The sequence below is a fragment of the Gekko japonicus genome, unplaced genomic scaffold, assembly GCF_001447785.1.
Source record: "Gekko japonicus isolate JY-2015 unplaced genomic scaffold, Gekko_japonicus_V1.1 scaffold1968, whole genome shotgun sequence".
Lineage (NCBI taxonomy): Eukaryota > Metazoa > Chordata > Lepidosauria > Squamata > Gekkonidae > Gekko > Gekko japonicus.
Genome location: NW_015171563.1, coordinates 93,991 through 116,893, shown reverse-complemented (window position 1 = coordinate 116,893; position 22,903 = coordinate 93,991). Strand labels below are relative to the sequence as shown.

At 45.2% G+C, this 22,903-nt stretch overlaps 1 protein-coding gene across 1 annotated transcript in view; it reads left to right on the top strand.

The window, feature by feature from the left end:
* The first annotated feature begins 5,699 nt into the window (after positions 1 to 5,699).
* The window catches only part of LOC107117601 (sodium/hydrogen exchanger 9-like), a 32,146-nt gene continuing 14,942 nt past the window's right edge, over positions 5,700 to 22,903 (top strand). Inside the window, exons 1-2 of the mRNA XM_015419748.1 lie at positions 5,700 to 5,874; positions 20,095 to 20,297. Coding sequence (XP_015275234.1) covers positions 5,700 to 5,874; positions 20,095 to 20,297 — 378 coding nt within the window. The remainder of the gene's footprint in view (positions 5,875 to 20,094; positions 20,298 to 22,903) is intronic.

The window sequence follows — 22,903 nt, the reverse complement described above, 5'->3', positions numbered from 1 at the left end:
AACTCCAAATCATTAATGAACAAGTTAAAAAGTATCGGACCAAGTACTGATCCCTGCAGTACCCCACTGCTTACCACCCTCCACTGAGAAAATTGCCCATTTATACTCTCTGTTTCCTATTAATTAGCCAGTTTTTGATCCATAAAAGGACTTGTCCTTTTATCCCATGACTATTGAGCTTACTTAGGAGCCTTTGATGAGGAGTTATGTGATCACAGACTTGCATTTTATTTGCCATAGCCTGTGTTCCCTTTTATCAACCTCACTGAGACTAGCTTTCCACCACTTAAAGGAATCTTTCTTACCTTTTACAGCTTCCATTACTTTGTTAACAATGCAGGCCTTTTTCTATACCTACTTGTGCCTTTCCTAACCTGCGGTATATATTTTTTCTGAGCTTCTAGGATTGTAATTTTAAATAGTCTCAAGCTTCCCCAATGGTTTTGACCCTTTCTACTTTTCCTTTCAGTTTGATCTGATTTCATTTATTTGATTGATTTATTAAATTTCTACCCTGCTCTCCCAGCTGTGGCCGGCTTCTTCCTCACATGTTTCTTCATTTCAGAGAACTTACCCCTTTCGCGGGGAGGGTGGGGTAAAAATGCAAAAAATAAAAAAAATAAAATAAAGTTAAAAGTGGTTGTGTTGGTCTTTTTGGGCAACTCCCTACTTATACAAATGTTGAACTCAATAGAAGAAGAGATTGGATTTATACTCCACCCTTCAGTACCCAAAGGAGACTCAGAGCGGCTTACAAACTCATTTTTCTTCCCCTCCCCCCAACAGACACCCTGTGAGGTAGGTGGGGCTGAGAGAGCTCTGACAGAAACTGCTCTTTTTCAAGAACAGCTGTGCCAGAACTATGGCTTGCCCAAGGTCATCCAGCAGGTGCAAGTGGAGGAGTGGGGAATCAAACCTGGTTCTCCCAGATTAGAGTCCGCGCACTTAACCACTACACCAAACAATAACATTATGGTCACTGTTCCCAAGCGGTGCAATCATTTTATATCTCTCATCAGGTCTTGGGTGTTACTTAGGACCAAATTCAGGATCACCTCTCCCCTGGTAGGTTCTGTGACCATCTGCTCCATAACACAGTAATTGAGAGTGTCTAGAAACTCAATCTCTTTTTCACAACCTGAACACATATTGACCCAATCAATGTATGGGTAGTTAAAATCCCTTCTGAGGGCACATTCCCCTTATCCTCAGCACGATGCTCTGTTTCCTCTCACCCCTCATGCTCCCTGTCAGCGGCGGGGCTGCCATATTCAGAGTGGAACTGTAATGTATTCAGCCTGACAGGCCCGGACTTGCCCGGGCTGGCCAGGCACAATTCCTATGTTAGCTTCAGTCGAAAGACAAAGGATCCGGAGGATCCTAGCCGGGCCTATCAAAAGGGCTAGCTTCCCAGCCGGGAGATCAATGGTCACCCGGTTACTGTAAATAGCCTATCGGGAGTAGGGGGGGTGTTTAGGTATGCTTGGTGGCGGGTTTTCGGAACGTATATAAACCGGCCTGCGAGCCGGTCAGTTGTCTTTGTCCTGAACTAAATAAAGGTATGCTTAGCTGAAATCACTCTCCGTCTGCATACTTTTCACTGGCGACGAAGGTGGGATCCACGACCCCATGAACAAAGACCCGGACGCCAACGCGAGCACCGCACCGAGCCCCGACGCCGAGACCTCCGGGAACCGCGCCGCTTCGCTTCCCAGCTCTCCGGCAACCGCTCATCGCGCAGCTCCCGGCTCCGCTTCGCTCCCTGCTGACCCCGAGAGCAGCAGCGGCCTCCACAACGCTCCCGACGCCATCGCCGTTCCAGAGGCCACCCCACCACGTGGCTGCAACACAATGGCGACCGCGACCGCAACTGAAAGCCTGCCCGCTTTCGATCTCTCCCAGCCCTCGCTGTGGGACACCTGGCTGGACACGCTGGAGAGCCGCTTCACCATCCACAAGGTGGTGGACGACGCGATGAAGAAGGCTTACCTGCTGAGCCACTGCGGAATCCAGACCCATCGGCTCCTCAAGGACTTAATCTCGCCCAAACTAACGAAGGACGAGTCATACAGCTCCTTAGTCCAGGCCCTGACCGACCACCTGGCTCCCAAACCCACGAAGTACGTGGAGCGGTTGGACTTCTTCGCAAGAGTTCAGGCCTCCGGCGAAACCACCTCCGATTTTCTGGCGGCGCTGCGGAGCCTGGCGACCCGATGCTCCTTCCCCAGCCTCGACGATACCCTCCTGAACCAGTTCCTCGTCGGACTCCGGGAGCCGAAGCTGCAGAGGAAACTGGTGAGCCAGAACGATCTGAGCCTGGACAAGGCCATCCGGGAGGCCTCAGCATACGAACAAGCGCGACAAGACCGCCGCGCCAAGGCGGTCCACCGTACCCAAGTGAGCAGCGGCTCCGACGTCTCGGACCAAGAGGAAGTCCTACAACTCCGACAGCGGACTCAGCAGCGATCAAAACACGTATCCTCCAGGACCTCCAAGGCCCCGTCTCCAAGTCAGTGCGCCAGCTGCGGGGAGGATCACGAACGCAGGTCGTGCCGTTTCCGGAATGCGGTCTGCCGTTCCTGCAACAAGGCAGGACACATCGCCAAGGTCTGCCGGTCCAAGGGACAACGACCGAGATCGGCCACCCACCAGACCACCGCGGAACTGCCCCTGGAGCTCCACACCGTGTCGTCCCACTTTCCACAGCACCAGGTCTGTAACCTGCCCCCCGACGGCCCAAATAAAATGCATGTGACGGTCCTCATAGAGGGAGCCCCCTGCACCATGGAGATCGACACCGGGTCGACCTACTCCATAATATCCGCGGACACGCTCCGTGCACTGTGTCCTCGGGGGGGGCCACCACTACAGAAGTCACGGGGTTTCCGGTTACGGGACTTTAACAAAAACCCCGTGGCGGTGGTGGGCTGGGGCAAGTTCCGGGTCCAGTTTCAGGGCTTCAAGGGCCAACTGGACCTACTGGTTGTGGACCGGCCCCTCTCCAGCTTGTTGGGACTGGCCTGGTTCAAGGCCCTGGGGCTCTCCGTTACGGGCATCAACCAGGTTGGAGCGCAGGATTTCGGGGCGGTGTGCGCAGAATTTCCCCGCATCTTCGATGGGACCCTGGGGCGGTACACGGGCCCTGCCATTTCCCTGGACCTAGACCCCGCGATACGCCCCATCCGCATCAGGGCCCGGCTGCCCCCGATCTCCATGAGGCCGAAGGTGGAGGCCGAGCTCGATCGCCTAGTTGAGCAAGGCGTGCTAGAACCGGTGGCGTCGGCCCGGTGGGAGACCCCCATTGTCACACCACTCAAGCCGAACGGGGACGTCCGCATCTGCGCGGACTATAAATGCACCATAAACAAAGCCCTGCAGCCCCACGCGTACCCGGTGCCGGTAGTAAGCCAAGTGCTGGCAGCCCTGGCAGGGGCTCGGGTGTTCGGCAAACTGGACTTGGCCCAGGCGTACCAGCAGCTACCGGTGGACGCCGCCACGGCCGAGGCACAGACCATTGCGACCCACAAAGGGGCCTTCAAAAATGGATCCCAGCCCGAGTCATTCGGGTAAAGGGCCCTCGTTCGTACGAGGTCTCCAGCGAGGATGGCCAAATCTTCCACCGGCACATTGATCAGCTGCGCCGCCGCACGCTACAACTGGACCCCGAGGATCCGGACGAGGCCCCGGAGCTGGAGCCACCGGCCTCACTTCCGGGACCAGACCCACAGCCACCACTCCGGCAGGAACCCGAGACCCCTCGCCACGAGGAACCAGCCCTTCCTCCAACAACAGACCCCTCGCCGGGCCCGGTCCACTCGACTCCAAGGGCCCCCGAGACCGAACCAATCGCCACCCCGGAACCTCGTCGCTCGACTCGCTCCAGGAAGCCACCAGCGCACCTGAAGGACTTCGTCTGTGGGTGCATTGCGAACCAAGGGGGGAGGGGTGTAATGTATTCAGCCTGACATGCCCGGACTTGCCCGGGCTGGCCAGGCACAATTCCTATGTTAGCTTCAGTCGAAAGACAAAGGATCCGGAGGATCCTAGCCGGCCCTATCAAAAGGGCTAGCTTCCCAGCCGGGAGACCAATGGTCACCCGGTTACTGTAAATAGCCTATCGGGAGTGGGTGGTGTGTTTAGGTATGCTTGGTGGCGGGTTTTCAGAACGTATATAAACCGGCCTGCGAGCCGGTCAGTTGTCTTTGTCCTGAACTAAATAAAGGTATGCTTAGCTGAAATCACTCTCCGTCTGCATACTTTTCAGGAACATATCTAACAAGTCGCCGAGAGTCTTCTCCATGTGCCTAACCGACTGTCTCTGCTTCTCCAGGTCAGCCACCTTGGCCCCAAGGTAGCAAACTCATTTCCTGAGAACCAGGTGCTCCTTGCACTGGGCACACACCCAAAACTTCTGTCCAGTGGACAGATAGTCATACATGTGACACTCCATGCAAAACACTGGATAGCCCCCAACCACCTGTGGTCATTAAATGAAATGATGGAGAAAGTACAGCCTACTCTGCAGGAGGTAGGGCTGTACCACTTCAGACTGCAGGTCAATAATTTCAGTTTTAATGGTCCTCTGCAAAACAACTTGCAAATAGTAGCACACCAGAAAGAAAGGTTCTAGCCAAATCTTTGCCATGCTATGCTGTTCCCTCTTTCAGGCATTTATTAATATAAGGGAACTTTGACAACTGCGTTCCCTCAACTGCAATCTGAAGTAGTTCGACCTCATTACTGTCTCAATCTGCTGCATGTGTAGATCAGGCCTAAGTTAATGTGCAAGCTGAGAAGTGTCAGGGTTTTGTGCCCTACTTGCTGCCTTAGTAGCTATGCTTCCAATCCTAGCCATGTGGTACTGTGCTCACAACATGGTAAAATTATGTGCATTTGGCACATGCTCAGAGCCATCTGTGATGTAGTGGTTAGCATGTTTATGCCACCAGCATTTCGAGTAGCCACTTCATTTCTTGTTTGTAGATTTTTTTAAAAATAAAGTGTTAAATAAGAAGCTTCTGATGCTCAGAATTTATTTTGATTATTAAGCACAGCACACCTCAACCTCATTTGAGCTGCTGCAAGATAATGCCACAATGATGCCATATTCACACCCCAAAGCAGCCATTTTCACCTTGAGAACTGAATTCTTTCTCACCGGGAGATAAATCATAATTCTGGGAGATCTCCAGGCCCTACCTGGAGGTTGGCAACCATTTCTTATGCTAATACATCTTTGAAACTTAATATAGAATTGTCAGTGTTTTTATTTGAAACTATAAGACACAAGCAATAATTTATCCCTTTTCTTTCAGCATAATCCAATTTTTTACACATGAGCTTCATTCCTCCCCCCGAAAGAAAACCAGCTCCAAACATAATATCCTTTGCATCAGAGAACACTATCAACACATCCTTGAATTAAAGACACACTTTAAGGTACAAAATGAGACAGGGCAGCTTTAAGAGGAAAACAGGAAGTTGTAACCAGAATCCAGCAGAATTCTGAGCTGTGGCAGTTTGCCGGGAGGCTGCAAATAAAGCAGATGTGTTTGTTGTGCATTTCTGTGCTGTCTAGACATTCTTTTTTACCAAAGCAGATACACAGGGTGTAACTTGTGGAGCTTATGTTTAGTTTGGCATTTTTTTAATTAACTCTCTGGGGTGATATCAGAGGTGTGTACATAAACAGAGATGAAATGGAGAAGTCAAGAAAACTGGGATCAGTGAAAGATGAGGACCAGTATTATCACCAGGGTGCTGTGGAGCTGCTGGTCTTTAACTTTTTGCTCATCCTTACCATACTAACCATTTGGCTGTTTAAAAACCACCGATTCCGCTTTCTGCACGAAACGGGAGGCGCCATGGTCTATGGTGAGTGTTTCAATGCAAGCTGTGCCTTGGCATTTTAAACTTGTTGCATGATTTGTATAATTAGACACTGCTGACAAAGCTCCCAAGAAGAAGGAAATGTGCTCAGTTGAAAGCCACAAGCCTATTGAACTGTGCAGTGAAATAACAAATGCTATCCGTCCATCCTTTCTCTTTCTCTCTCTCACAGAGCTAGAGGATAACTTGTGAGGGAAGTAAATGTCTTGAGTCTGCTGCCAACCTAATGGCCTTCAGTGAGCATATTAGAGCTCCAAAAACTCTTGTTTGTTTCCTGCGACCCCCCCCCCAGTCTTGTTTAAAAGATTGTAATTTTTAGGATTATGATGAATGAACCTGGGCGAAATCTATGTACCCATGTACCAGATGGCAGCCCGTCGGGGCCCTGGGTCCTGCCTCATGGTCTGATGCCGTTTTGACAAGCTGAACATTTGTGCTGTTTTTGCTGTGCTCTAAAACAGCAGGCTGTGAAAAATGATCCTCTCCAAATGCTGTCACTGGAATATTATCCTGTCTTGGCTCTTGTAGTTTACATTTTTCTTTATGTGGGTTTCTTGAATTTCTTCTGTAAGCCATGAGTACAAAGTAGCCTTTGTGAATGCTGCCGCTAGGAAAACACATGGCAGGTAATTAATGTGTTATGTATCACAAAGTGATGTGCAGGTCCTTTTTTTTTTTGTAATTACTCAAGTTGGTTTCACTTTCTGGGGTGGGGGGAATGGCAACAGCCACACAGTACTGACACTATAAGCATCATGATAGCCATGGGAAAGGGACAGCATTCTATAGTTTATAGATTGAATACTGTAGTTGCACTCCTTGAAATAAGGAAACTGCAGTTTTAATTAAAGGCATCAGGAGGAGGGCTTCTATACCTTAGAAATTGCAGAGCCCTGTCAGGATATGTTACACAGTTTGCCTGTTTTGAAAAATGCTGACTTGGTTCTGACATCAGCTGAATGCATTGTTCTTGGGATAGAATAGTCATCATTAGTGTTTCTTTAACTTTCACTACCAACATTAGAGATTAAAAAAAAGAATTCGTAAACACACTCAACAGAAAGCTTGAGTCGTATGAATGGGTGAACACTTCCACAATGCCTGATGTTGCAATTCAGAATCAACAGCCTAATCAGATACTTGGGCTCAGTATACACCTGCAGCAGAATGAGGCAGGAATGAGATGTCAGAGGGCTGAGGTGGTAAAATGGATGATACCATCTCAGATTGTGGGTGAAGGATTTCATTTTTTCACACGATCTCTGCATTGTGGAAAACGAAGCAAAAACATAGCAAGTACAGCAATGCAAAGAGCTAAAGTATGACCTTTCTTCCTGATGAGTGAACTGTTTGTTTGCATGGAATTTGACATGGGAAAGCACTAAAAACTATTCTCCCCATCTGCAGTCTGAAGAGGTATACACTGTTCTACCATCCACTTCTCCTGGTTGTGTAGAGAGACTCCTGAGATGGTAGAACAGGGAGTACCTCTTGTGTAAGTCAGGCCATAGACTGAAGCCCATCAAAGCTCTGGATTTAAAAAGTAAATAAAGTGTTTTAGGGGATATGTGTACCATAGACCTTTGGATAGATAGGTAGGTATGTGTGGCAGAAAGTGAATAATGGATTTTGGAGGAAGCCTACCCTGGAAACCTGATCCAATAGACGTGTATAAAATTGTTTAGGAAACAGATTAGTTTTTGGGGGAAATTAAACACAATTTTCCATCCTATATAGATTTTGAACTACAATACTTCACTTGCTGACTGTAAGCAGTCGAATTAGTTCAGGGAAGGCAGTGGGGGACCATTGCAGGCTCTGCAGCAATATCTACTGTAACACTGGATAATTTATTGAACAGTATAATTTAGAGTTTACTAGTAATGTGCTAGGACAGAAAAGCAATGCTAATGCTTTGATTCACTGGTTTACATCCGAGGCAATAATTCTGTTTCCTCTCGACCCAGAGAATAGGATATGTATTCACAGCCATAAGACTCTAGTATAACCTTTTCCTCCCCTACGATACAGGCTGTTGATGACTTCAGTGATCTGACCACAATCCGGTCACATGTTTCAAAGGCTTCTGAAGTTTTCCTCTCTGTGCTTCTTTTAGGCTTGTGGCATCTGTAAGCAGGAAGCACTTGACCTGACTACAGTGATGTGCTCACCAGCAGTGGTGTGCCAGGCAAGAAGGAGATAGGGGAGGGGAGGGGACATTAGACCTGAGGTCAGTAACAGCCACTTCCTGATGGGGAGAAGGACTTTAGTATAAGGCTGCAATCCACAGCACAAGCACACTGTAGTATCCTCTATGGAGTGATTGCAAGTGTCCTCAAGTAAGCGGGTCAGACCCACATTGGATGGCAATTCATAATCTACAAATAACCCTTCTTATTCTACACTGTTTTCTTGTTTGCTTTTAACCAAAGAGAGCCAGGCTAATAAAAGGTATCATCTATTTCATGTCTTCCACTTGGACAGGCATCATTTTGGTCCACAAACTCCATTTACTTGATAGACTATTTGAATTTGCGCTGTCATGAAAAACTGCTAAGGGCACTTTTTTTGTTCATTTTCAATTTTCTTTAGCCTCTACCAGCTATTTATAGTGGTTGGCAGTTGCATCCATATTGTTGTTCTGCAGTCTCTTTTGAAATATTCATGAACTCTGTGGGATAATGTCATCATTGTGAGCATCCATTAAACCTTGCCCTAGTTCACTTTTATCTCAAGAGAGATTTTATCAGCTCATGAGCTCAACGCCTTCTCCACTTCCAATGCAGGTTGCTCCTCTAATGGTTTCCAGTATGGCCATACAAATATTACAAAATTTACCTCAAACCAAATAATCATGCCAGGTACATATATGAATTTTGCAGCTTATATTTGTTGTATGATAGGAAAAAGATAAAATGGATATGTAGCCTATAGTGTCATTCATTTGCAACTGCACAAACGTGGGTTTAGAATTTTGCAGCTAAAGCAGCATAAGAGAACATAAGAGAAGCCAATGTTGGATCAGGCCAATGGCCCATCTAGTCCAACAGTCTGTCACACAGTGGCCAAAAATACCAGGTGCCATCAGAAGGCCCAGCAGAGGGCCCAGGACACTAGAAGCCCTCCCACTGTTGCCCCCCCCCCCAAGCACGAAGAATACAGTGCATCACTTGTCCCAGCCTGAGAGTTCCTATCTATACCTTGTGGCTAATAGCCACTGATGGACTTCTGCTCCATATGCTTATCTAAGTCCCTCTTGAAGCTGTCCATGCTTGTAGCCGCCACCACCTCCTGTGGCAATGAATTCCATGTGTTAATCACTCTTTGGGTAAAGAAGTACTTCCTTTTATCTGTTCTAACGTGACTGCTCAGCAATTTCATGGAGTGCCCATGAGTTCTTGTATTGTGAGAAAGGGAGAAAAGTACTTCTTTCTCTACCTGCTCTATCCCATGCACAGTCCTATAAACCTCAATCATATCACCCCTCAGCCATCGTTTCTCCAAGCTAAAGAGCCCCAAGCGCTTTAACCTTTCTTCATAGGTAAAGTGTTCTAACCCTTTTATCATTCTAGTTGCCCTTTTCTGCATTTTTTCCAATGCTATAATATCCTTTTTGAGATGTGGTGACCAGAACTGTACACGGTATTCCAAATGAGGTTACACCATTGATTTATACAGGGGCATTATAATACTGGCTGATTTGTTTTCAATTCCCTTCCTAATAATCACTAGCATAGTATTGGCCTTTTTTATTGCAGTTGCACACTGTCTCAACATTTTCAGTGTGTTATCTACTACGACTCCAAGATCTCTCTCTTGCTCAGTCTCTGCCAGTTCAGACCTCATCAACGTGCATTTATAGTTAGGATTTTTGGCCCCAATGTGCATCACTTTGCACTAGGCCACATTGAACCCCATTTGCCACATTGACGCCCACTCTCCCATCCTTGACAGATCCCTTTGGGGTGCCTCACAATCCTCCCTGGTTTTCACTACCCTGAACAATTTTAGGTCATACGCAAATTTAGCCACTTCACTGCTTACTCCCAACTCCAAATCATTAATGATCAAGTTAAAAAGTATTGGACCCAGTACTGATCCCTGCGGTACCCCACTGCTTACCACCCTCCACTGAGAAAATTGCCCATTTATACTCACTCTCTGTTTTCTATTAATTAGCCAGTTTTTGCTCCACAAGAGGACTTGTCCTTTTATCCCATGACTATTGAACTTACTTAGGAGCCTTTGATGAGGAACTCTTATCAAATGTTTTCTGGAAATCAAGGTAAACAACATCTATTGGGTCCCCCTTGTCCATATTCATTCATTCAATTTATACCCTGTTTGTTCACTCCCTCAAAAAACACTAACAGGTTAGTGAGACAAGATCTTCCCTTTCAGAACCCATGCTGAGTCTGCCTCAATAGTTTTTGTTCATCAGTATGCCTACTAATTCTTTTCTTAATAACAGTTTCCACCAACTTACCAGGTATCGATGTCAGACTGACTGGCCTGTAATTTCCCAGATCTCCTCTGGAACCCTTTTTAAAGATGGGAGTGACTTTAGCTACCTTCCAGTCCTCAGGAATGGAGGCAGATTTTAATGAAAGATTAAATATTTTTGTAAGGAGATCCACAAGTTCACATTTGAGTTCTTTCAGAACTCTTGGATGTATGCCATCCGGGCCTGGTGATTTATCAGTTTTTAAGTTGTCTCTCAGTCATAGGATCTCCTGTCTCGTCACCTCAATCTGACTCAGGTCTTTCAACACCCCTTACAAAATCAGTGGTTCTGGAGTGGGCAAGCACTTCTCATCTTCCACAGTGAAGACAGGAAAAAAATGTATTCAGCTTCTCAGCCATTTCCCTATAATCCTTCAGTACTCCTTTTACCCTTGGTCATCCAAGGGCCCCACTGCCTCCCTGGCTGGTTTCCTGCTTCTAATGTATTTGAAGAAAGTTTTATTGTTGGTCTTTACGTTTTTCGCTATATGCTCCTCATATTCCATTTTTGCCTGCCTGACCACAGACTTGTATTTTATTTGCCATAGCCTGTGTTCCCCTTTATCAACCTCACTGAGACTAGCTTTCCACCACTTAAAGGAATCCTTCTTACCTTTTACAGCTTCCATTACTTTGTTTATTAACCATGCAGACTTTTTTCTATACCTATTTGTGCCTTTCCTAACCTGCAGTATATATTTTTTCTGAGCTTCTAGCTTCTACTTCCGGGCATGTTGCTGGGATGAAGCAGTGACACAGCACTTCTCCACTGGCCAGAAAACATCTGAAGTCTATACAGTTCTCTTTATTCTGGAAGATTTACCAACATAACCTTTCACTTTCAGGGAAGCTATGAATGTTATCTTACACAGAAGTAGCCATCTGCTTCTTCTCTACTCCAGCCTTGTTCTCGTTTGCCAGGTCCTCCCTGGCCACCAGTGGGGGATGAGGGGTAGAGTTGCCAGACACAGGTTGGGAAACTCCTGGAGATTTGGGGATGGAGCCTGGGGAGACTTCAGTGGAGTCAATGCCATAGAGTCCACCTTCCAAAGCATCCATTTTCTGCGGAGGACCTTGTGACTATAGTCTGAAGGTGACCTATAATTCCTGGGGATCCCCAGGTCCCACCTGGAGGCTGGCATCCCTATGAGCCCCCTGCTTGACAGTCCTGATGTGCTTGAGGATTTATTTATTTATTATTTATTTATTTATTTAATTTATTTGATTTTTATCCCGCCCTCCCGTCGAAGCGGCTCAGGGCGGCTTACAACATTAAAACCAATAAAACAATGCCTCTAAAACAATCTATAACAGTACAGTAAAATCGCTATTTACACACAGTACAACATACCCATGGCGGCAACTATAAAGTGCAATCATGCTTAGTCCAAGTTGTTAAATGCTTGACGGAATAGCTCCGTCTTCACCGCTCTCCGGAACTGGCAGAGATCCCAGAGAGCGCGGATCTCATGAGGGAGCTGGTTCCATAATGTTGGTGCAGCCAACATTAAGGACCTGGTATGATTTTTCATGCCTCAAAGCCATTGGCAACTGTTGCAATAATACTAAAAGTGGCTATGGGTACCTCCCTCTGGAGTAAGGTAGACAGGCCATTGACTTTGAGTCAGTGCTGGGACCTCTGTGCTAATCTAGTACGTAGAGCCTATTCACACAATAATGTATTTTGAGTGTTCCCTGGAGGACAAAGGAATGTGCATGAAGGGAGAGTGGAATTGCAGCAGCGAGCTCCACCCCATTCATTTGCACAAGTATATGCAGTACGTGCATATTTATCTCTCTGTGCAATTTGGAAACAGGGTAGCTCTTGGCCTGGAAGGGCAGAGAACAGCTCTCCGTGCTCTTTCCTGTCTCCCCTCTCACTTCCTTTTCAATGCACGCTCTAGTCCATTGACTGATGCTGTTTGTAGCTGATAAGATAACTCGTCTGTGATAATTGCCATGTGATGGAAATTTCAGCCAGGCTGACAGGCAGCGGCTATAGTTCATCACATAAATATATGTTTGTGCTAGTCTAAGCTCAGTTTATGAAGGTGGTTCCTGGCTTCTGCCACACTAATTCATGACCATGAAATCAACCCCCAGATAAGTTTATACAGCCCCTCCCCAAGGCTCAAGCCCCAGTTGTTCCTGTTAAAAATCTGTGGCAAAACTAATCAATCTGAAGTAGCCAATGCTGAGGGGAAAACAAGGTCTCCTCTCCCCCCAAGCAACATTTAACAACATTTCCCAGAGTGAATGAATGAAATTCCTGTGAGTCAAAAAGGTGTCAAGTAATGTACTCTACTGTTTCGTTGCAGAGAGAGAAAAGCCTGTCCTGCAAAACTGACACTGGTGGATTTGGGATATACTGAGAGAGTCCCTCTGGGCCACGCACCCACTGAGTCTATGTATTCTGCATTATTATGCCCCACTCTCTGCTGGGCCCAGTCTGCCAGTTGATATGGTGCAGTCCTTAGCACAGTTACACCCTTGTAAGTCAATGAACAGTGTGACTGTTTAGGACTGTACTGTTACCAATAGAGATTTTACTAGTCTTTACTAGTGTAAGACAGACTCCAAAGCAAATATCTTCATCCTCTTGAATGCAAATAACTTTTGTTGATTGCAAGCTGAGATCTGTTCTTACAGACTCTTGAGCATGTGCTGCAGAACTTTCTATACATAGCAGTGAAGTTGTTATTGAAGTCATGTAGACCTTTGAAACAAAAAGGAAAGGAGGCTGCCTTTTCAAAGTTCAGGCCTGTAACTGATCAACCACACACACAAAAAAATCAGTTTAGCTCCCCTTTTCAAAACTGAATATTTGTACTTTCTCCAAGTCAGAATGGAGAAATGTACCTGAGGAGATTTATTTCAATTTTAAAGCCGGGTAGTACTTCACAATAGTCTTTGCAGGTGGAATGGTAAAATTAAATGTCTGATTTGCAGTGATGCAAATCTGCAGGCGTGTAGTTCACTGTGCTATAGAGGATTGTTGTTCTGAAAAATAATTGCAAAGTAGATGTCTGTATGAGCACAAGGCAAGAATCCACCCCCACCCCCCACACATATTGTTTGTAGATTGGCTCCCAAGATGTCAAGACTCATAGTAAGTATTCCATGCACTTCTTTCAAGTATTCTGAGTAGATGTGAGCTACAGATAGTATCTGTATGTATGTATGAAAGTACACTGAACGTCCTTAGCTAAGATTAGGTTTTTAAAAATAAAAGAAACACATGCATCCTGATCAGGTGGTAAAGGCCTTGTGCAAGAGGTTCTCCAGTAGTTCTCCCCCCACTAAGCACCTTTATCCCTTGTGCATGTTGTACTCTCCCTCCCTCTGGTTCCTGGAAGATGGAGCCCATCAACAATGGCAAGGCTAACAGGGACGTGAAAGAGTTTTCTTCTGCTTCATCCATTTATCTTTCTTAACCAGAAATGGGACTCTATGGGAGCTTTATGAAATTGCAGGGGCCTCTGGAGCAATATGCCATTTGTGACAGAAATGGGTGAGCCACACAGTTGGCCCTCTGCTGTATTGAGGGCCTCAGCAGGTGCACCACCATGCTAACCCTGACAATAGCAATGGAGTAACTATGCATCTGTTTTCAAGCTCAAGCTTCCCTTCTACTATAATCATCCATAATATTTCCTGGAATCATTCTGATTATGTCATGGTTCCTTTCTAGCATAAGTGTAGCAGCAGTATGGCTCCTTCTGTACCAGAAATGTTATGTCATAAGTCTTAGGCCATGTGGGAGAAGCCCATACCACCATTCTTTCCCATGCCAGGACTTTCATAGTTTCCTCCTTCAGGATTTCAGTTTACAAGACATCCATTTTGTTTGACAATATCTGCTCGTTTGTCAAATCTGGAGTAAATTGTAGTGTGGTGATGTTTTAAATATCCTTTGATGAATTAATGACTGAATCATTTATGCTGTACAGCTCTGGGCTTGTTTTTAGAGCAGCATTTACTTCAGTTGGTTATTGTTGGCTTTGAATTCCCACATTTGGCCCCCATTTTTATTAGACTATAAAGAGGGCACATTTGTAGTACAGTCCTAAACAAAGTTATACAGCTCTAAGGTCATTGAAGTTAATGGATTTAGAAGGGAGTAACTCTGATTAGGATTGCAGAGGCTGAGCCAATGGATCAAGAGTCCATCAGCTCATACCTTTGTCCATGCCCAGACTAAATGCCTGTAACAGAGAAGGAACAAGCTCACTGCAGATGTCCTTCAGCTGGTAAAGAGATGTTGCAACCTCCCTCCCTCCCTCACTATACCAGTCCTTCATCTTGGAAGATGTATGTTTCAATACTCTTACATGTAAAAACAAACCTCACTGTACCTGGAGCATTAGCATACCAAGGATAAGAGGCAGGGGTGGACTGGAAAGCATTGCCCCCCACGCTGCCCCCTCCAACAGAATGGGAAAGGAAGAAAAGTAAGCAGCTGCTCGTGGCCTTTTGGGGCAGTCAGCTCACTCACTTGCAACAGCGGCAACTCCTTTGGGCAGCTGGCTCATTTGCAGGCAGACACATTTCTCACTTGCCTGCACTGAGGGCTGCTCCCTTGGGCAGCCAGCTCGCTTGCCACATTGGTTGATTGTGGGTAGCTTGGGCAGCCTCTGCACAAGGTGTGGGCTGCTGGCTCACCACAGTGGTGGCTGTTCACCTGCCCCACATGTGATCAGGGTTGTCCCTAACATGGGGCTGGGGTGACCACTCAGGCCCAAGGGGCTAGCCCCCAGACCACTGGCCTCCCTAGCATTTTTTCTGGTGGCCTTAATGGCCAATCCATCCCTGAGAAGATAGCCTTCAGCATGCAGGGAGGGCATTAAAATGGGATTATTTGAATATGTGATTTCCCCCACCTCAGCCTTACAGAGTACTATCTTAGGGGAATCGTACCACATGGATCATTATGTGGAGTTCAGTGGAAACATACTTAAGCACTAAAGTTTTATGTACATGATCTTTAGCTGCCCTGATCTTGGAGAAAGGGTGAACACTTCTGAAATTTGACCATTCGGCTTAAGTGCTCATGTAATATTCAAAATTAGTGCTGCAACAATTGTCTCTAGTGGCTCCCCATATGGGGCATTCATTCATTTTTCTAATATCTGGAATTAAATGTGTCTATATTCTGCTCCTTTAGGAGCTGTCACAGACCAAGAGCTCCATTAGTGACCTGACAATATTGATTAAAAACATCTGCTGTACTTAAAGTCTCGCATCTATTGCATTTGCTGCAGATAAATTTTAGTATTTATTAAAACACAAATGAATTCCAGACCCAGTCATAATCAGTGGAAACCTCCCTCCCCCATCCTGTTACAGCCATGGAGACACAATGTACCTGGTAAACAGACCACATATTAGGTAGTAAGAAAACCACTCCCTATCCTTGTTGATTTCAAGTTCAACAGTATCAACTGATAATGTATTTTACCTCATCAACCTTGTGCTGGAGCCTCTCCTGGAATGGTTTATTTTTATTTTTGATCTAGAAACTCCAGCTGGTGCAAACTGCGGTGGCACATCTGTTGACTATGTTGCCTGTGTGGGCACACAGTCAGCCGGTGCTACGCCACTTGCACTGGCTACCAGTTGAGTACCGGATCCGCTTCAAGGTACTTGAAGCCTTGCTCGGCCTGGGACTGACATACCTAAGGGACCATCTCTCCCCATATATGCCCCAGAGAGCCTTAAACTCTGCTGATCAAGATCTGCTGGTTATCCCCAGCCTAGAGCTGCCAAATCCCCCCGGGGGGCGGAAAATCCCCCGCCCCAGAGGCCCGTTCCCAGATGCCGGGGAATCAGGCCCCGGGTGGAACCCCGCCCCGGCGTGCGCGTCACAGGGCAGTGACGTCATGACACCAGGCACGCTGGGGGCGGGGCCACGGCCATACAAGGGAAAACTCTATGGTTTTCCCTTGTATGGTCATGCCCCCGCCCCCAGCGTGCTCGGCGTCATGACGTCATTGCCCTGTGACGCGAATGCGGCGCGCACACGCTTTGTGCGTGCGCGCACACACCGGGATCCCCCAGGAGTCCCCCGCCGGCGAGGTAAGTCACGGTTGGCAACCCTACCCCGGCCTGAGAGATGTCTGTTTAGCCTCGACCAGGATCAGGGCTTTCTCTGCCCTGGCCCCAGCCTTTGGTTTAATGTTTGAATGAATTATTTATTATTGCCTTTTGTGATGCCAAATGGCCTAATTATTTGTTGTGATCTGCCCTGCGCCCATTTGCAGGGAGGGCAGACTATAAATTTGAAACATAAAATAATAAAATGAAATACCATTAAAGCATTTGAGTTCTGTGGAATGGACCTTTCAACCCCTTTCCGGATAAATAAATGGAGCAGAGGTCCATTAGTAACTATTATCCACAAGGTATAGATGGAATACTAAGTCTGGGGCAGTGATGCTCTGTATTCTTGGTGCTTGGGGGGCAACAGTGGGAGGCCTTCTGGAGTTCTGGCCCTTCTAGTGGACTTCCTAATGGTACCTAGGTTTTGGCTACTATGACACAGAGTGGTGAAGAGGATGGGCCATTGGCCTGATCCAACATGGCTTCTCTGACGTTCTTACTTGCTATATTACTATTTCTACATGCCGGTAAATATAGTGTAATGATGAAACTGGTAGCAATAACTGGATAAAACTAGGGCTACTGTTCAATATAGACCACCATTGACATCTTTATGTTTATGTATACTTTTGAAATATCAATAAACAATGTTGTTGTTTTTAAAGCAAGACTTTGCAGAGGAAGGCAATGGCTAATCACCTCTGATTCTCACTCACCTTGGAGGCCCCTTGCTGGGGTCACCATAAGTCAGTTGTGACTTGATGGCACTTACATAGCTCCTGTGCAATATAGTCCATTGTTTGTTTGTTTGTTTGTAGAAAGCTCACTGAAATTGGAAACCCTCCATTAGGGAACATTATCTCTTCCAGGCGCCAGAAGGCTACTTCAGATAACAGATACCTGCTGGGACACAAACTAATTATGTCTCTTTTTATTGCCACTTGTACTATTTGCTGTAATATTTTACTCAGCATTTTCCTCAGCATTGTACTACTACAAGTGGAGCAGCCAAGCCTTAACAAATCATTTGTATAAGTAGATAAGAAAATATTTTTTTCAACAATTTGTTCATTTATAAAAGCTTTGTGTTAATCAGAGCTTCTGCATGAAATGCTGGAGAGCTATCATTAGAATTATGCATAACCTTACTCCCTGTCATTCTGTGGTTGTCTCTGCCTCCTGAAGCAGCCATTTTGTGGCTGTGCCCACAGGCTCAAAAAGTAGGGTTGCCAGCTCTGCATTGGGAATACCTGGAGATTTTGGGGGTGGAGCCTGAGGAGGGTGGAGTTTGGGGTGGGGAGGGACCTCGGTTGGGTATAATGCCATAGAGTCCAACTTCCAAAGTGGCCATTTTCTCCTGGTGAATTGACCTCTGTCGCCTGGAGATCAGTTGTAATAGTGGGAGATCTCCAGCCACCGCCTGGAGGTTGGGAATCCTATCAAAAGGTTGGAGATCTCTGCTCAAGGATTTCACTGAGATGGGCAAAATCTTAATGCATCAGTGATGTCACTTCCAGATTTTAGCGAGAAGTGGCATAAACAACTTCTCCCCATTTTATAGGGCAGCAGGAGCAGTGGTGGGAGATAGTCCACTATAGCTGGTAAGCTGGCAACCCTATAAATGGAAACTGGACTGGGAATTTAGGTGGAACAGAGTTTAGCTTCCTTATAACTGTTTGGTCCATTTTTCTGTTAAACCTGTTACCCTCAATCCCCTAGTTTGCACACAAATGGGAACATAACTGGATCCATATGTCACATCTGTCCTTAGAAATGGTGCTTTGGCAAAGGTAGCATGGATATTTGCAGCTGACCCTAAATATTCTTGCTTAGAAGCAAATGCCATACCTTTTACATTTACAGTGCAATCAGCCAAGTACACCAGTGTTTGACTGAAATTTGTGGCAGTAAAACTGGGATTCAAAAATACATCTAAAGTGTACTTGCAGTGCAGTGCAGAATTTATTTCAGGGAATTTTGGCTATGTAATACTGTTGGCATTTCTATCACCTGTGTGAACTTTTGGAGTTCATTTCTTTGATTGCATTTTTTGTACCAGTGTTGGATCTTGTTGTTTTTGTAAGACTGGTGTTATGTGTTTTTCCTCCTGGGTCTGACTCCTGGCTTTTGATCTAATAGTCTCATTTGACAGTTTTTGTAGCATTTTTCCCTCCTCCCTCTGCCCTTCCATCCCACAGAATACACAGGAAGACTGCCTATGGCCTGTTTCCACTACAAGTGTTGTTTGGCTTATTTTAAAGATTTCAGTATACATGGTGGGCACAGGGCTTAGGGTATTTAGATGAGGAATGTAATAACTCTACTGTTCAGCAAGGCTGTCCTCTTTTAAGGCTTGCTTCAGGCATACATCAACAGTGTATTCCAATATTTCTTTTCTTTTGCTTCTTTCTTTATTTGTTTATCCTACTCCATTTACCACTGGTTCCTGTTCATTATTTATTTATTTTTTTGGTCATTCTGTTGCTATGTTATGAAGGGAGGGATCCTAAATAGGTCTAGTCAGAAATAAGTATTTTGTTATTCAGTGGGAAACTTCAAGGAAAAATGGTCCTTAGAACTGTAGCCATAATTATTCTGACCCAGTCCCCGGAAAGAAAGGCTAGGAGCAGAGGAAAGCCCTGAACGAAACTGGTATGGGTCAAGCAATGCTTCATCATCCTCATCACAGGCAGAGTAATGTATTCCATGATTCCACAATCCCAAGACATAGCATCAGGAATCCTAGGACTCACAGTACTTTTTTTTTTAAAAGCACATTTTTGGTGCTGTAAAGATCAGCTTGCAAATGTGCAGGCCCAAAACGGTAGGAAGGGACTGAATAGGATTGCCAGTGGTCCAGTGAGAAGAAGCTTTACAGTATGGCAGGGCTTTTCAGCCCTTCCCACAAATATAACAGGGCACAGTAAGATTGTACAATATAAGTAAATATATATACAAGTGGAGACCCGCAACAAAATGTTGCCTACTGTGTTCTAGTTGGGTCTCCACGTGTTCTCTTCCCCCCCGGCTCCGAGCCCCACAGCCCAGAGAGGGAGCCCACCCCGCTTCCTCGCCGCCCCCCCCTCCGGCCCCGAAGCGACGGGCGAGCGGCGTCCCTCCCCCCCAAGTGCCCCCGATGTCCGGATTTAAGGATCAGCACAGAGGGGGCCAGTACACTATTAGATATATAGATATGCACAATTTCTAAGCATCACCCAATGTGGGGTTTTTTTGTTTGTTTGTTTTTAAAGGATTTGGGAGTTTGTTGGCACAGAGTATTTTTAAATACAATGTACACATAACCCTGATCACAGGATTCTTATCTACAGTATGCAGCGCTGTCGCCCATTCCTTCAGGGTTCTGAGCATGCTACACATCGATATACTGTAAAACCTCAGAACTGCGACCTCAAGGGAAATGAATGAATTGTCCATATATAATTTCCCTGAGAATATCTGTAATCACTCTGTGGAATTCCCAATACGAGTAAAATTTCAAAATGAAAAAGTGCCAAAGCGTTCTGAAAATATGCCTATGCTGAGAGTAATATTTCTCATCAGAATGGTCGGTACAATAAGAAATGCTGGTATTTTTCTCTTCAGGCCTCATCATGGGATTAATTTTGCGGTATGCAACGGCACCATCTGACCTTGAAAACGGAACTGTCTATCATTGTGAGAAGATCAACGTTAGCCCGCCCACTCTGCTTGTTAACATCACAAATCAAGTCTATGAGTATCAATACAAAAGAGAAATCAGCCGGCACAATGTCAATGCACACCAAGGCAATGTGATGCTACAAAAGGTAAAGCTTGTTTTCCTCCAAAAAGCTTTCTGATTGACCACAAGTGTTGATGAGGAGAAACACAAGATGACTTCACTGAGGCACTGTTAGCTGATTCCTCTCATTAATTAAACATTCAAGAGCAATCAGAAAATGGATGAGTGAGAAATAAGAGGATCTTTGTTTTAGTAAGGAGGCTCACCTCAGACCTGCTGCTTCAATATTTTGAAGATTGCCCACCAGACATAACAGAAATCTACACAACATTTTCATGAAAAAATCAATTTCATGAAGCCTACATATAGATAGTCATTGGGTAGTTGAACATATTTTCCTTTGTATGTGTATAGTAGACACCTGACAGGAAATCTAGAGCTAATCACAGCTTCCCAGCACATGTATATGTCAAGGAATAGATGAGAGGTTGCACACTATTGTATACCCGTAAGAGTTTCCTATGCAGGAATTTTGTAATGTTTGCAGTGTGTTCACTGAAGTTCATATGTGGAGGAAGGTGCTGACATTTGTGGAGATAGGACTGCCAACAATGGATTGGGAAATTCCTAGAGAGAAATCAGTGGGGTATAATGTCATAGAGCTCACACTGCAAAGTTGCCATTTTCTCCAGGGGAACTGATCTCTACAACTGATCTCTATAATTTCAGGAGATCCCCAGGCCCCACCTGGTGGTTGGCAACCCTTCATGGAGCAAATTTGCAAAATCCAGCCCATTGTGCATCAGTTCCCAAGCACTGTTATCTGTCTTGCTTTTTAGGTGGGAGAACTACTCCAACCACATCCAGTTTTTTGCAGCTGGTTTGTGCCATCCCAGATTTCCAGTGTTCATCTTTTCTAGGATTAGTCTCTGTCCTTGTATTTATGGACACGCTTATAGAATATAGACTGCATTGGTTTGCATAACAGCTATACAGTTAACCCGCCTAACCTCACTCATCTTTCAAAAGATACAAGAGATGCATAAAACCTATCTGCAAATTTAATCCCGAGGTTAATGTGACAATCAAGGCTGTGACTTGAGACAACAAAGTGATGGAAGTTCCTTCTTCATCACCCTCCCTCATAAAGTTGTCAGTGTAGCCAAGTTTACCACTTGCTCTTATTGGCCAACCAGTTCACATTAGTTAGATAATTCAAAGTCAGCGGAATGGCAGAAAAATGTGCTGAGCTCTCACTTCCTGTTTACCGAGTTGGGCTATCTGTTGGACAGAAAATGAAGGAAGTCATTTTGCAGTCAGTCTGTGTTGTTCTGGACCTAAATAATTTATTCATTATTGTAACCCCATAACGGAAAGGCACTATGTCCAGACAAAGGAGCTATAGACCATTGTGTAGCACATGCTCTAACTTTTAAAAATTGATCCAACAGAACCTACTGAAGGTCCCTGGAAGTTCAGTGACTTATCAGAAATAACGGTTCTTATTTTGTACAATGGACTACTGAAACTAAAGATAAGAGTAAACACTGTGGAGATTAATTATGCTGAGTTCAGTGACAAAAGGGAGCAATCCTAAGCAGGTCTACTCAGCAGTCAGTCCTGTGCTACTCACTGGGGCTTGCTCTCACAAAAGTGGCCATAAGATTGCAGTCCAAAATATTTACTGAATTAACAAAAAGTCACACATCATTTGGGCTTAACTCATGAAATGCTAACACCCTCTCCACAAAGCATGTAGTTCTTCCTTTAAGGAAGAAGCCAAATACAGAGGGTTGCTATGACCATATTCTGCATGTGCACCACTCTGGCCACAACACAGCTCACTTTCTTTTGCTCCTACTACATCCATTTGCACAAGGCCAATACATCAGGGGTGGAAAATGGTCAGTAAAATCAGTAAAAGTCAGTTTTTTCATCATGGTCAGTAATTTGTCAGTTTTTTAAAAAAATTGGTCAGTAAAGTCAGTATTTCTTTGATTTTTTTTAATGCAGTTTGTGTTTTTCTGTTTTCATTACTGCATTTTTGGGGGAAACGATGACTTCCCAGTGAGAAAACAGATTGTTTTCAGTTTACTTATGAAGTACTTTAAGGACTTTGTTCCTAAGAGTAATCGTGATTTGGTAAAATCTTCCACAAAGTATAGAAACATAATTAACCTCTTAAAATATGAGACAATGAAAGTAGAGGTGATGGATATTGTGGGATTCAACATGGCACAGCTCATGCTAGAAGGAGCTGAGAAAGCAATGGAAGAAGAGGACAAGGGAAAAAAATGCTCGTGGATGCAGTGCAGAAAACTGTTGAGAAACGAAAGAGTTCATGAATAACTTTATTTATTTATTCAATTTATAACTCACCCTCCCTGCCGGAGCGGGCTCAAGGCAGCTTACAAAGAAATTAAGCATATAGGTAACAAATTGTATACAATCTTAAAACAAATAATAAAACTTTACATTATCATAAAGTGCTAGTAAGTGATCAGGTACTTATAAGAATGCTTACAAAAGGCAGAACCAACACTAGTGTTGTAATCAGATGATCTATATTGGTGGTTGGCTCGTCTGTTGGTGGTAAGCCAAGGCCCAGGGCACTGTCACTTCTTGGTTATTTGATGCGGCTCCTTAGTCAAAGGCCTGATGGAAGAGCTCCATCTTGCAGGCCCTGCTGAA